At 38.6% G+C, this 16513-nt stretch overlaps 1 protein-coding gene across 1 annotated transcript in view; it reads right to left on the reverse strand.

Moving 5' to 3' along the window:
- TPO (thyroid peroxidase) overlaps positions 1–16513 on the reverse strand; it is a 63339-nt gene that overhangs the window by 14585 nt on the left and 32241 nt on the right. The window contains exons 8-11 of the mRNA XM_038396165.2: positions 13945–14460; positions 5518–5776; positions 4898–5068; positions 1810–2047 (exon numbers count right to left, since the gene is read on the reverse strand). Coding sequence (XP_038252093.2) covers positions 1810–2047; positions 4898–5068; positions 5518–5776; positions 13945–14460 — 1184 coding nt within the window. The remainder of the gene's footprint in view (positions 1–1809; positions 2048–4897; positions 5069–5517; positions 5777–13944; positions 14461–16513) is intronic.

Here is a 16513-nt window from a genome sequence, read left to right on the forward strand (position 1 = left end):
CAGCTCACACCATTTGCATCAAGTAGCATTGATATAATGTCAGGCACAGAATATAGGACTGGAAGGGACCTTGATAGGTCATCTAGTCCAGTCTCCTGCTCTGAAGCAGGACTAAGTGTTGTCTCTAGACCATTCCTGACATGTGTTTGTCTAAGTGGTTCTTAAAAACCTGTAATGATGGAGATAAATGACAGAGATTCCAAAATTTCCCTAAGTAATTTGTACTAGTGCTAACTACTCTTACAGTTAGGAAGTTTTTCCTAATGTTTAGCCTAAATCTCTCTTTCTGCAATGTAAGCCTGTTACTTCTCATCCTCCCCTCAGTGGTTAAGGAGAACAATTTATCACCCTTCTCTTTATAACAACATTTTACTTACTTGAAGATGGTTATGTCCCCCCTCACACTTCTCCTCTCCAGACTAAGCTTAGGAGAGCCCCTTTGTCAGCAACCATTGATCCTAGGCATTTACATTCTTTCACTCTTCTAAGCTCTGTGCCTGTAATTTCCTTTATGGTGAGTCCTCCTCCTCCTCACTTACCATAGCCTCGGACTTACCAACATTCACTCTAAGTCCCACCTCAAAACTATGCGCTGTCTCTACGGTCTCATAGCTTTTCAAACTTCATGGAAGGAAGTGAGCATTTTTATTCTTAGCAGCCAAACAACTACTACATTTGATCTGCTATTTTTAGAGGTTAAATCTGTAAAGAAGCCAACTTCAGGGGGAAAGGTCAGATAGATGGCAGAATTAAGCATAAATGTTATTTAATCTCAGATATGTTTATATACTCAAAATAAGGGACAATAAAAACTATCATATCTAACATTCTCATACAGTGCTAATGCTAGTAAAATTGTAAACGATTCAGAAGAGTTGAAATGGTGTTTAAAACAAGTCTGTGTGAACTGTTTGTCATGATCATAAAAATGGCACAGCATTTAACAATGTTTCATTCTTTGTGTTACATTCTTTTAGTTAATTAAAATTTTTTTAAGTCCACATTTAAACCCTATGGGCTAGATTTTTATGTACATCACAAAGATGTTACATCACTCTGGCACAATAAAGGGGCTTTAATGTGGGTATAAGAGACTTAATTATTTAGGGCCATCACTCTGGCCCTAAAGGTCTAATAAATAATATAAAATGAGTCTCCTTAGGTGAATCAGGATTAGTTCCTTAAGGGCTGGTAGGAGTGAATTCAGCTGTGTTTGATTGTGTGGACCCTTTTTCACATTCCTTACATTTACAAGTTGCATTTATAAAAAATTCCAGTATATTCCAAAATTCATTAAAAATGGACTGTTATATTACTACGACTGAATCTTGCATTTATTCAGAGCCTGAGCCTGCAGTTTTTGTACAGGTAAAACTCTCTTTCCCTAGGATGAAGTTTCACACTTGCACAAGATTTTTTTGCACCGTTTAAGTCTCATATAGGGCCTGTGCAGGAAGCATTAGCCTGCTGAATAGCAGCATGGAATTGCAGCGTATTCGTAATATGCCACAGGAGTGGTCTCCTTGCTGGTAGGAATCATGTCCAAAAACATACACAAAGGAAGAATACAGAGAAGATTCAGGAAAAAAAAAAAAAAGAGAGAGAGAGAAACTGGTAAACAAGGGATTAAGGAACAATAAACAGTGGGGGTGGGGATTAATATGTTAAAAATGCATGTATTTTTTCCTCTTTCCTCCCTTCTTTGTCATAATGTTTTTATAAGGAACAGAGACCGGTCTTCTCATATCTGTGAAGTGCCCAGCACCCTTTGAGGTGCTACGTACAAATAAACAGTATAAATACACTTACCGGTCACCTTCCCTTAGGGCTTTCATTTGCTTTCCAATTATACATGCAAACAGTGGGCCAGTTCTCGCACCTGGAAGGAAGTTTTCTGCTAGGCCACCGAGCCAAACATCAATATTGTTTGGATTGCTGTACAATTCCATGATTTTTTCAGCTACCTTCCTATTAGCTATTACTGTATTCAGGTCAGTTTGAGTTTCCAGTCTTGGTAAATCGCAGAATTCTCGCCAGTCATTGTAACCTAAATATATTAAATTTATAGAGAGATTAGCCTTGAAATCTGACTGTTTAACATAGCACTCAAAATTAACTCATTTATAGGTGCCAGCTTCTGATATCCTTACTCACACCAACTAGCATCTTCTTCTGAAAATAGACCTAGTAGAATTGGTTGAAATCAATGGGCCTATTCACAGGGTGAGGTACTACTCAGTGTGAGTAAGGGTGGCAAGGTCTGGCCTTTTAGATATATTGAAGCTACATTATGTTAATGAAGGTAAAACTAGGCATAACATAACATTTCCATTTCTAAAAATTCTGAAGACTTGATAGAGCAAAAGGAAAATTCAAAAATTTGTGGCTAATGCAACTTAGAATAAAAAGTCTTAGCCTATTCATTTGTACCTTGAATCTAATTTTTAATTAAAGAAAGAAACATAGACCTCAAAATAACTGCTCTGTGAAAGTCTTACTACATTTGGCCTGCAGCTTCAAAGTTGCCTCTTAGAATTAATGAAATGAGTGAATGAAGAACAAATTTCAGACGCACACAGGGTCAGGTCAGTGCAAGCAGTAGAGGTTATAGTGTGTCATGCTGATACCAGAACAAGAGAAAATGAAAGAGGATGAGTATTGCTTCATAATATAAAAATGACATTTTTTCTTTCTCGGTCTGGAAAAACTAAACAATTAAAACCATTTTGATGAATCAATGACATCTAATGATACTTCTCAGGAAGGACATTGGTAGCATAAGTAGCTGTGACAATGTCAGGAAACTGGTATCAAAACCAGGCCCATGGAAGTCCTTAGATGGCATCTGTAGCCTTCACGCTACACTGATAATGATGAGCCACCACCCCGACCAGCAGCCTTAGTGCTAAGTGTCTACAACTCCACAGCAGCCAGACCTGAAGCCCCTGAGTGGCAGGACAGACAGCATTTCCATGGGATACCTGGACTATATAAAGATCCTAACAGGAAGAGGAAGCTGTCTGAGCATCAGGCCATTGTCTGCTGGTTGTTGCCTAAACTGCCTTGCTGCATTGCCCTGCTGCCTTGCCTGATCCTACCTTGCCACCTCATCCCTTGGTTTGGATCCCCTAGCTACTGACCCCCTGAAAGAATACCGACCATTGCTTGGGAATAGCTCTAATACTGATTGCCCTCCTGGCTACCAGACCACCCACACAATACTTGATAATGGCTCTGGACTATGTCTATGTATGCTTCAGCCACTGAGAGTTAGACACTTCAGTGCCTTCATTTTCTGTGTACTGCCCTTTTCCATTTCTAAGAGCTCTGCCCGTCTGCAGAGAAAGAAGAGACACATACACATGCTATGTCTGCACTGTCCTTAGTGATGTAATACCCAGCTCACCTATAGATACTGTGACAGGGCAAGGCCAGATGGCTATAGAAAAGTAGTGGGATATAGATATATTAGCTCAAGGCTAAACAAATCCCTGGTACCAGGGTTAAGTGAAATGGAAGCTGCTCCAGGTCAATTAAGACATCTGGGGCCAATTAAGAACTTTCCAGAAGGCAGGGAGAAGGCTATGTTGATTGGGACACCTGAAGCCAATCAGGGGCTGGCTGAAACTAGTTAAAAGCCTCCCAGTCAGTCAGGTGGGTGTGCATGTCAGGAGCTGTGGGAAGAAGTTGTATGGTTGGAGAGGCTGAGTAGTACACACCATATCAGGCACAAGGAAGGAGGCCCTGAGGTAAGGGTGAAGAGGAGCTTGAGGAAGTGAGGGCTGCTCTGGGGGAAGTAGCCCAGGGAATTGTACATGTCATGTTTCTAAAAGGTCAGCTACCATAGCTGATACTATTAGGGTCCCTGGGCTGGAGCCCGGAGTAGAGGGTGGGCCTGGGCTTCCCCCCCACACCTTTGCCCCCTGTTTAATCACTGAGACTGGGAGACAACAGAGACTGTGCAAGGAAGGATAACTTCTCCTCACCTCCCTCGCTAGCTTATGATGAAAATGGCTCAGTAGACTGTGACCCTTGTCTCTAGAGAAAGAAGGGTTATGTGGAGGGTCACAGTGAGCCTCTGAGGCTAGCGAAATCCACCAGGAAACGCGGGACCCACAGAGGCAAGGACAGAGCTTTGTCACAATATGTGCTCTAGCTTTGATCGTGGGTGGTAAAAATAGCAATGCAGTTTTGGCAGCATGGGCAGCAGCTTACACTAGCAACCCAAGTACAGACATGGGATATCAGATAGGACAGTACTTGAGTTGCTAGCTCAGGTTGCTGCCCATGCTGCTGTGGCCACACGGCTATTTTTAGTGCACTAGCACAATCAAAGCTAGTGCTTCTATGTCTACCTGAAGTGGGAATTACATTGTGCATTTGCAGTGTAGCCCAGCCCATAGAGACTACTTTGCTTTTTCCATATTTTTCTCCTTAAGCTCAAATAAAAATAAATTTAAACGGAAGGTTTATGGTTCTTCATTTTTAGAAAAACCTAATAGTAGAGCTCATTGAAAAGCATAGGGGAAAATTGTTACAATTGTGTTTTTTTTTTTAAATAAAATGTAAAATTATGAGATTTGAAAAATGTTGACTAATTCTAATAAGTCATAGTTACTAAAAAGCCACTCCAGATACATACAGTAACCCCCTTCATTATGGTTTGTCCCTTTCAAACTAAGGACTTTTTTTTCATGTCTAATGCTAGTGAATATCTTGTCTTCATTATAGCTACTTTTTACTCTTGTTGTGCATTCCTAAAAGAGACAGGGGTAACTCCTCTTTTTAATTAGACATAGCTATCACTTAACCATATTGGTAAATTTCCAGTATGCTTCAAATATAAGTAGTGATGTCTCAATCGTTAGCATAGAAAATCTAGAAAAAAGTAATAGACCTGGGAGTCCATGATCACGTCCACGCTGTAAATTTAATGATGCTAAGTCCAATGACCCATTATTGGACAATACAACAAGCCTTTCTGTTAATTCTTCATTCATCATTTGATCCTGCATCAGTAGTTTTGCTGACTTTGCTAGAATACCTCTTAGTAAAGGGTCCAAACCTCCTTTAAAACATAAAACCAATGCAGTGTCAAAGTACATGTGAAAATAAAATCATTATAAATTTTCTTAATATTTCTACTTGCACTTTTCACTCTATTTTTAAAATTATTCACCTTAAAGGTCTTTAAATTCAAACAAAACAATGATAGAAAACAATAATGCAGTTAAGAGGCACTGTCTGTTTTTTAAGACTGCAGAAACACTGTTAACAGACTGATTATACGAGATTAATGAGATGTTTCTAAAGAACAGTGTTTGTGCTTCAAAAGACTAGTTAACAAAAATAAATTTTCCCAGCTGACATTAATTCTTTGGGCACTGTTCAACAACCTGAACCAATGATGCAATTAAATGAATGTTCTTGATTTTATAAGATTTTGAAATGCAATTAGGAAGAAGTTTGAAAAATGCTACAATAATGTTAAAAGATGTAATCCACATAAAACCATACCTTCTTTAATGAGCCTCCAGGGACTAAAAAAAACTTCATGCATATGAAGATTTGGGAGGTCTGGGTCATCTTGATACTGAGCATTAAGTCTTTTTATTATTGGGTGTATTGTTGCATGACCAAATCGAAAAGCAGCTGTACAAAAAACATTTGAAGCCGTGGGATTTATTTTGTGATCATAGCCTTTATACAGACCAAGATACTGATTAAAAGCCTCTGGGCCAATGATTTTTGGAATATAGTCTCTTAGAGTAATAATCTAAAAGAAAAAAAATTGCAGTTAATATTTACATAATATAATAATGCTTCCCACTAGTATAGTGCCTTTTCATCCAGTGATCTCTAAGCACTTTACAAGCATTAATTAACACTTTCAACAACCCTGTGAGGTAGGTAAGTACCATTGTCTTTGTTTTGCAGATGAGGACAAAGAACTTACATCACTTGCCCAAGATCATACAGAGAGTCAGTGGCAGGGCTAGGAATAGACCCAGCAATCCAGGCTCCCAAATCCCTTAGTGCAAACATGAGTCCAAAGCCTGGCATGGACAGATTACCGATGTGGTCTATAATAGCTCCCTATGACTTCAATGAGCTTGAGAACTCCCTGATACCCAGCATTGATTTAAATCCTAAAAGCTGTATTGGGACAGCATAAACTACTGAGCCTTTAAACTAAACCAGCATAAACCATGAACAGATTTTGTTTTCAGTCACATGTTTAAATGTTTACTCCCAGAATCCTTTGATAGACATTTGATACAAAACTGCAGACAATTTAAAGATCACCACAAATCAGATTGTATAACGGAAATACATAAACATCTCCTATCAAGTGCTTTTATAATGTAATAGAATTACGGAAGCCTATAAAAAAGTTTATTAGTAATACTGACCAATTTCCCCCCCCCCGAAGAAATGATATATTGCACTGAATAAAATGAAACTGCATTACAAAGTAAAGATTATATTTGAATTTATTAAAGCTTAATGGGATGAATATGAAGTATAGTGAACTCAAAATATATTTTAAGTTTGATAGAATATGCAGTAAACCAATCAGACAAATACAGTAGATGCTTGATATAATGCATATTGAAAATCAAGCAGGAATAACATAGTCTCATCAGATTTTGGGTTTCATTATCTTTGGTATGTCACACAGAAAAGCAAATTCTATAAGATATGACACCGCATATTTGCCAGCATTCACGCTGCACAGAGCTGTATGGGCAGCTCTTGCTCAGTCTTTTTCAGCTTCCACTCTTCACTTTTCTAAATTAGTTATATTCACATAAGAAAGAAGCTATTTCAAGACTTTGCACAGTTGCTTGATTAGATTAGATTTTTCTCGCATGCTGTCTGTCAAATTTTTTTTTAATTGCTGGAAATTAGTAGTGTGGTTGTCATTTAAAAAATTAATATTTGCCAACACTTATCACACACACAGGTATTGTTAGCTCCAGTTGTAACTTTAGGTTTCAAGTCCGCTTTGTGGCCTAGTAGTAGCATATTGTGCTATCATATAGAGGGCAGGAGTATAGACTTGTCAAGTTTGGACCCTCCCTTCTGAGGCAAGCAGAGGTTGGAGATACTGAGGAGGTAATACTCACATCTCCAGGACCAGAGTGAAGCAGGGAGAAAGGAAAGTGAATACTTTGTTTCATTATCAAGCAACCCAAACTGGCCAAAGTAGAACAGAATAATGATGTAAATGTGACAAAGTCAACTGCAGGCACAAGCACATTGGGAATCTCTGCCATATAGACATAACAATTCATGGACTGCCTTTGCTCTCCCATTCCAATGGTAGGTCCAACCAGGAGGCAACTAAAGGCCAGATCTCAACCTCCACCCATGGGACTGAAGGAGGAGAACAGTTCACATTCAAGTTCTCCATGCATTGATGAAGACAGGGGCTCCAATTTTGCCTAAGGTCATTACAATTATAAGGCTAACAATGTAAATGAGCCTTGTGTATGTGTTGTCCTGTGCTGGAAGATTCAAGAGTTTGGTAGGGTTTGGGTTTGAGGGGTGGTGGTCCTGTGCTAGGCAGAAGTGTTTTACAGAAAATCAAAGGGGAAATTGAGGAGGATACCGGAGAAAAAAATCTGGAAGCCGACATAAAACTACAAGAACTGCATATTAGAACCTCTGACACATAACCCTCGGAGCAGGCTCACAACCTAATTAACTTGGGCTTGTCTCAAGAGGTGGGGAGAAACAATACAATTCATTTAAAGACTTACACTCCTGCTGAAATTTAAAAAAGAAGTCTAAGCACTCTGCAGAGATTCAAAATGATTTTTCAGTGCATTTGATATGCAAAGCAGCATATGTGACATAGAAGAAAAGTGTGCCACCTAATCAGAGTGAGTGATTTTAAAGACGTGTTTCTTTTCATATTTGCCATGCAATAATCATCATAGTTTGTTTTAATACAGAATTCTTTATATATTCAGCCTCTTCTACGTAAGTGACAGAACATCCTTGCCTAAAAACACTTCAACACAATCAGCACCAAAGAGCTGTAGCTTTACAGGGAAAAAGAAATCCAGAGTTACTGTACTACACTGCACTAGAATTTATCATTTACTTTGAGACTATTTATGACTGTGTGTGTTTGCAATTGCATGGATAGTTTCTGGAATGTGGGGCACAAAGGGTCAGATCATGCTGAGTGCACTCTAATCCCCGAGACATTAGTGGGATTGGAGGCCAACTCAGCTCCTTTCAGGAGGCACTCAGCACCTCAGAGCATGAACTCCAACCTCCATAAAGAACCTCCTAAAGAAGTATATTATAATAAGTAATATCAATACCTACTTCTTCTAAAGAGTGACATTGCTGCAACAGTGTCCAACTTCCTAAAATATGGGCATTAGTGTCATGGCAGGTGCCATAAATTTAGTAGCTGAATTACTTCTTAATAGTATAACTAGACGTTAGAATAATTAATATTCTTTAAAACATACTCATTAACCTGATTTAATGGGATAAAATAGAGTTCTGATTTGCTGACAATTGACTAAATCCTCAGGTTCTTCCCAAAGTCAAACTCCAAGCCATGGTATGTTGCCAAAATTTTCACAAAGGCCTCCCTACGTAACTGTATAACACATCTGGTGAGAAGGTGCATTTGCTTGCAGAGTAGCCTCAATAGTATCTGCTACTGGTACCATCGGAAACAAAATATTGGATTAAAGGGACCATTGATATGATCCAGCATGGCACTTCATAAGCTAATTTAATTCAGGGGACAGATTTCTAACAAGAGGCTTCCAAGAGTTGCTAGTGGCTTTCCAATACATGACTGCTCAGAGCATAGGTGTGGACTCGGTAGGTGCTCTGGGGCTGGAGCACCCATGGAAAAAAATAGTGGGTGCTCAGCACCCACCAGCCACCTGGCAATCAGCTGTTCAGCAGGCTGATCAGCTGTTCAGCGGTGGGCAGAAGGCACTGGGGGGAGGGGACGGAGCAGGGGAGGGAAGAGGTGGAGAGAGGGCAGGACACGGGGGGAGGGAGCAAAGTGGGGCCGGGGCCTCGGAGTGGAGCACCCACCCAGAAAAATGGCGCCTGTGGCTCAGAGGGTTTAATTCATGGTTTTGTCTGAATACAGAGTGAGTATTAACATTAACACACTACATGTTCCATTACTATTCAGGAGCGGGTTAATATTCAAAAAACCTAGCTAAAGATGCTGGCCTCCACCTTGGAGCGTGCTAAAAAGTGCTTCCTTTGTGTACATACTTGATGTGAGAGGTTTTCCATTGCAAGGATAGTCCATATTTTACTATATCACAATTCCCCAGGAGAAGTCACATTTCCCCAAGAATGTGCAATACAAAGTCTTGCTGCTAACATTAAAAAATAAAATAATCTGTCATTCTGTTTAAAATGTAGATCCTTTCCTGAAGCTTTAAGTTGATCTCTACATGGGAAGCAGGATACACAAATTGAAGGTGTATATCTCATAAGAATTTTATATAAATTTCTGTTTAAGCAGCATATTTTTATCTGTAGGTGCACTTTCATATTTCTTGCTCCTCAGATTCAGTACATTGCCCTTAGAGTCTGGCTTGCAACAAGGCTTTAGGCCGTATCCTGAGTGCAAACACAAAAAGAGCACTCCCATTCAGATTGCCATTGCAGGAAGAAATGGACTATTATTGCACCTTACAGACATTCAGTCCAGCTAGAGAAGAACAACCAACCATCACCTTATAAAGCAGATGTGAACTGAATTGGACTATCCAAAAGAAGGACAAATATAAGGCCGAAACAGAAATTACTTGCCTACGAAGAATAGTGCCTATTATTGTCACAGAACGAGATAACGCTCACAATAGATTCAGATCCAGGTGACAGCATCAGGCTTTAGTCTGAGAACACAATGCAGCCCCTAGTGGGTAAGGAAACAGACAGCCATTGCGCTGAGCAAAGACTGGTACTCACTAACTTCTTATATACTGTATTTGGCATGGGTGGCCTCTGGTGGGCAAAGACCAATAGGGAGTAAAGTATATTAATTTAATTGCAAGCCCTGCATAGGTTGCATGAGTTCCTTACAAACAGGATAAATTATAAGCACTGCTCAGGCTGCATGAATTCCTTACAATTATAGAAATGGCTGTGAGGCAAGTAGGTAGAATCTGCTGACTTTGTGAAAGATCTCTTTAGGAAGTAATAGAAAATAACCAATCATAGTAACAACTGCTATAATGTATAATACTCAAGTTCTACAGCACCTGTTTATTACATACTTATAACATCTACTAAATATTTGCTAACCCTTTACAAACAATTTATAAATGGAACCTTATTGTAAAGGGTGACCCATTAATGAATGCATCCTCTGAACATATCTGTGAGATAGGGAAGTATTATCATTCCCATTTTAAAATGGCAAAAGTTGATGCACAGATTAAATGATTTGCCCAAAATCACACACACTGTGTCTCCAGCAGAACCTACAATAAATTCCAGAGCTCTAGACATTCAGTCCTGTATCAAAATCAGCATGCTTTCTAGACATGAATATAAAGGCACAGAGCTCAAGATATTTAGAAGGAATTGCCTTACATTTTTCACACATACTCTTACCACTTGTCATCAGATCTTGCCAGTTCTTTCTCAAACCATTTTAACAAACTCAACCCTTCCTTTCTGTGCAAGTGCTAAAATGCGAGTTCATGGCTTGGTGAGAACCTGCTGATTACTGTAACCCCCCCTCTTTGGCCTCCTTAAGACCCATGCTAGTACTCTCCAGCCCCAGCATTAAGAGAGTATTAAGGTTGCAAAATGAAGGGCTCACAATTAAGGAAAAGCCAAATTTAAGGCTGCCTGTGGAACCTTAATTCAGCCCTTGCTGTGAATGTGTTAGGGTATAGTCTTCAGTACAAGTGGGTTGTTGTTGGCTGGTATAGGAGGACCGGAGCCATGTTGTTTGAGAAGCTATCAAGAAATTGCATGATCTTTTCAGCAAAATAGGAAGATAGTTATTTGCCAAGCTTAGTGCTGGGTTCTGCTGTCAGCACTCAGGATTGATGAAGCAGTTTACCACCCCACATAGCAATTTAGGGCAGGCTTTGGGAGGTTGAGGGGAAGGGTGGTCTATTGGCCTGTAGTACAGCCTCAGCACTGGCTTCAAGAAATGCTTTACATCTATATGAATGAGGAAGGGAGTTATTTATTTTTAAACTGCAGAAAAAGCTGGAATCACATGTTGGAGTTAGTATCTAGTAACCCAAATGTAAAATACATTTTTATTTCTGTGTGTGACCTAAATTCATTAAATTAAACCCTTAGTTTTAAAAAAAATATGAATATATCAGAGCAGAGTTAAGGTTGCTAGTAGCATTTACTGGCATTTGAGTGCTTAACTTTGCAACCTTAACAATCTCTTCATTTTTTTTTTACTATATGAAATTTCCTAGAATTTTAATGACGTTAAAGGAACAAAAAATTGTACTTTCATTGTTTCCTTAGACAGTAGTCCTGATTCTCCTCTCATTTTTGCACCAGGGCAAATGAGAAGTAATCCCGTTCAAATCAGGAGAGTTACACTGATGTTTGTGAGCAAGTGGCAGGAAAAAAAAGAAAGGTTGTCTAAACACCCCCAAAATAAATCTTGGCACATGTGTCACAACATTGAAATCATTCTTTCTAGCCTCCATCATTGAGCATGAATTTGGCTGCACTCTGAATGATCCAGGGCTCAATACATTTTACTACAACATGAAATTAACTGTGCATGTTTGCACAGCACAGTCCTCCTCATTTAGAATATTGTGAAAGAATTAAAGTGTTGCCATGGTTTAAACAAACTACTGCACTTATGTGAAACATGCTTTCCAAATCTCCATAACTAAACCAAATCAAACCCCCAGAACCCTGAAAGGCACTTCTCCCTTCCAAGGGCTGTATTAATGTCAAGTTTCTACTTCTATTTGCTTGTCAGTAGAGCTGTTTAAAAAGCAACACTGGAAAAAAAATCCAATGGAAATAGTGCTTTTAAAAAATCTTATTCTTAGTTTTTTTTAAAAAAGGATTAACTGGTTTTGTTCAAGCTCTCCATAAATATGCACTCTCAGGGAGAGACTAGATCTGGACATATTCAGCCCAAAAGATGAAAATCTTAGAAAGTTATAGCAACTGAATATAGAATCCTGGAATGGAAGTTTTAGACAACTCCAACCATAGCTTTTGCCTGTGCTCTGGTTATTATAACACTCTAATAAAGCTACTACAATTACATCCACTGAATGAGTGTCCCTAAATGGGCTAGATCAGCTCAAATATATTCCTCACATGCCACAGGCTGATCTCATTAGTCTGTGATACTGAAAGAGATAATAAAGTAGTCCAGAGTCATACAGAATAATACCTTGTGAAAACTATTTTGTTTAAGAGCATGATGTTTCATATTCCTACCCACTAACAGAGTATAGAGAAGGTTAGTTTTGGGATTTCTGATTTGCTCTTTTCTTCTAACTAGTACCAAGAACCATTCCGAGCTTGTTAATACAACGATTTTAAAACAAAACAACAACAACAAAAAACAGTTGAGAGAGGAATTGACTTAGGACAGCTGGAAGAGAGGCTAATGGCCTGACTATCTAAAAAACTGATTATGTACTGATTCCAAATAAAAGGAGTTATTTTTTTATGTGTATTCTTTCTTCGTGCAACCAGGAGTCTCACATCAACTGCACATGGTTTCCTGAAGGAATCATTCTATGTTTACTGCAAACAGAGAGTTCAGGTGGAAGGAGAACAATATTTTTTCGTGATCATTTAAGTCTGTTTTTCTCCCTATTATTCTTCAGAAAAATCCACAATCTGGTGTCACAAATATTTCAGCTGCTAGCAATTAGAGACTGTGTGAAAGGCCTGTTGTTTCCAAAGTGTTCCAAAGCTGATATTTCAGATCCAGTGCTATGGATTATAACAGAGACTGGATCAGTGTGAACAAGCAGAAATAACCATTTTCCCCACTGGAAAACTGCTAAAGAAAAGTTAGTTTTATGACCTAAATATAATCTTCATGTCCAAATTCATAGTTTAGAGTGAATTGGTAACAAAGAGTTTTTAATTGATTTGGATACCTGGATGCAATATTTGCTCTACTTGTCTATGAATCAAAAAATACACTCTGTAACCTAAGGGTAGATTTTTCAAACCACAATGGAATGGTTGGGAGAGACATATTTTAAAGTAAAATGAAAACAAAATATCTCATAAGAGTATCTTAATGTTGAAGATAATTCTGGAAAGTGAAACCCTGGTGGATGTTAGAATTTCAGTTTAATTATGAAGATTTCTGCTCATTGATTTAATAAGAAACTCTGTATGTCTACTTTCCTGTCTGCTTTGTTATTTTCCATATTGATTTCTCCTTCCCAAGTTTTAGGGCCCAAAGTCTATGCCCTAGGGGTTTATGCATTAGTTTGGTAGTCTGAAGCTTATGGTCTTTTTATGGAAGGAGAATATTTGTTTATAGATTTTGCATTAGAAAGTCAAACTTTTGTGCACTGTGGGAGATTTACCTACTTTTTACTTGTTTCCTTTTCCAAAATTGCTATAAAGAAGAGAGCCAGAAAGAGCAAAAAGAGACTTCAATAGAATAAATAGATAGAAGGAAAAGTCTGAGGAAAGAGGAAATGCAGCTAAAAGTCCAGTAAAAGAAGCCAGAAAAAAATGACAGCAGAGAGGGGTGGGATCTGAACAAGTGAAAGAATCAAAATATCAAGATGTTTGAGAAAAGAATGAAAATCTGACACCAAAAATCTGAAGTACAAAATAGAGACAGCAAGGAAAGGCACATGGCAAAAACAATTAAGCTCATGGACACACATTTTCAGTTTGTGCTTAATTAAATTGTAGCAGAGTCATAGGAATAAATTGACAATTAAGTAGTTAGCCAACCTGATGTAGAGCACCAACAATTTTGCGAGCTTCTTGGTAAACTGTTTCCGAGCTCCAATGCCTGTTCAGTTTTTTCAGTGCTTTAGCCAGGCGGTTGTGTTCTCGCAACCACAAGGTGTGCATAGCTGTCAATGAGATTATTTCACTAGACCTGCTGTCCCCAGCCATAAAGCATTCGATCCTTTCAGCTGCATCTGAGTTGGGGTCTTGTGTACAGGGAGATGGGATCTGGTCTACAAAAGGCAGATATTCCCGATCATGGTCATAATATCGCACATTCACTCTAAGGAGGCCTTCTTTGCTTGTAAAATTCCTCAGTTTGTTTTCCACAGCAGGTGTGCTGCCATAGACAGTGGAAGCATCAAGGAAAGAGGTTAAACCATTGATCTGTTCTCTTGGTTTCAGTGTTGATAGATTTCCAAAGAGAATTCTATGATCACCAGTGCCACATGCAGGAGATGAACGGTAAAAAGGCATGCACTCTCTTCCTGTGGATAGTGTATCATTAGCAAATACCTGTGTAATAAAATAGACATTTTCTGCAGTGAAAATAACATAGCTGGACTGGAAGTGACTACTGCACTAAGGGTTCCATAAAGGTTTCCATTCTAAGCCCTAGTTTTCAGTTGCTCAAATCTTTTTGAAACACCTATTTTCTGGACTGAAATTTTCTAGGCTTGTCGCTGTGTCCTTTATTTATGTTTTTGAAGTTTGAGCAAAAATGGTCTAGCCATTTTTGAGAACAGGCAGAGTGAAAAAGATATACTTTCTCCATTAAAAAAATTACTGCTATGTTTTCTGAACAGTTCTATTGAATTAAACTCGTGAAATTCATCATGAATTCATCTCTTCAGGTCTCACTGAATAGAATTGCTTGTGAGTTCTGGTGAAACTGTTCTGGTAAAAATTGTTGTTGACATGATCAAGTTATGAATCATTGACCATTGTGTGCTATAATAGATTTTGCATGAGTTTTCTCATTTCAGAAAGCCATGCCGCTTGCGCACGTGCAGTTATCCTAGCTGCCTATACTCATATATAGTGAAGGTGTCCATAGTCCAGCTCAGGACTGTGCAAAAGCTTTTACTTCAGAGTGCTCGTCTTTGTTCAGTGTACATGGATCAGGGAGAATTTGCCTCAGTTAGGGCCTGATTCAAAGCCCATTGAAATCAATGAGATATATAGAGAAGCTGTGATGTCAAATGACTTCAACATGCCTTTTACTTGAATAAGTTTGGGATAATGCCCTAAATGGATATTTTGTGAGTTGATTAGGAGGTGTACACCATGGAGGCCTCTCCGCTGAACCTCTTAAGGTGAGTTTCTCTCCTGTAAGCCTTCTGAAATAAGCAGGCAGAGGAGGACAGGATCTCTTTACATTTTAGGAGACCCAAGAGAGAAAATCTGAGTCAGCTATTCTGTTTAAGAAAATAAAATTAATCATTAAAATAAAAACAACCATGTTTCAAAATGTCTGAAGTCTATCTGCCCTGTTTAATACAGAGCTGCTTTTATGAACTGCAATTTTCTGAAAATCCCATCATTTCCAGATTCTAACAGATCACCACGCATAGTGTAATGAGACATGGTGAGCCATAACTAGTATGTGTCAAGCCCAGAAGTTTAAAAATACACACCTCCAATGAAAACTGCTGTTAAAAACATGATTTTGAGTTTCAAAGAATATGCAATTATGAACTTTTGGGAAAATCTATACTTTCTTACCCATTGATCTTTTACCACTGGTAAGCAAGTACAGGTACCACTTACTGAAGTTGCTGAAATATCCCCCAGAGGGGAACCATCTGCAGACATTTGATAAAGTCAAACACATTTGCTTTGAAGAGACACCTGACCTAATCCGCTTTTTCTTTTCATCCTATTTGTTTGCTGTTCAATTTTCAAACAAATACTATAGCAGCAAAGAAGCATGGACAGACATATTAATGTTGCAGACATCCTACAAGGTCATATAATTATCTGTCACATTTCTACATTGTTTTGCTTAGATTTTTGTTATTTAAACAAGTTAGTTCAGCAGTCTCCAAAACCAGTATTGACATGGGCACAAATTTGAGACAGCTGGAATATCCTGTGAAAAGATCAAAGGGGTGTGGAGGGGCTGAAGGGAGATCATAGAAGCAAGAAATCTCTTTGGGGGTTATGGAAATAAAATCTGATTTAAAAGGAGTGAAAAAAGGCTAAAGGGAACTGTGGAATGGAGCTTAATAATTTTACATGGTGCTGGTATTTTTATCTCGTTTGTTAAATAGATTTTTCTAACTACTGAAAGCTCATCACTGTAGGGAGTGTGATCATCATGTTAAAGCAATACTTGTTTATTTTCTAAGCTTATTAAAACCTGTCTGCTTAAGACATCCTCTCACTTCTTTCCCCATTAGCTAAGTAGGATAGTTTCAATGGTAGGTTTCAGAGTAGCAGCCGTGTTAGTCTGTATTCGCAAAAAGAAAAAGGAGGACTTGTGGCACCTTAGAGACTAAAATTTATTTGAGCATAAGCTTTCGTGAGCTACAGCTCACTTCATCGGATTTTCCACCAAATGCATCCG

This window comes from Dermochelys coriacea, chromosome 3 (assembly GCF_009764565.3).
Source record: "Dermochelys coriacea isolate rDerCor1 chromosome 3, rDerCor1.pri.v4, whole genome shotgun sequence".
Taxonomy (NCBI): Eukaryota; Metazoa; Chordata; order Testudines; family Dermochelyidae; genus Dermochelys; species Dermochelys coriacea.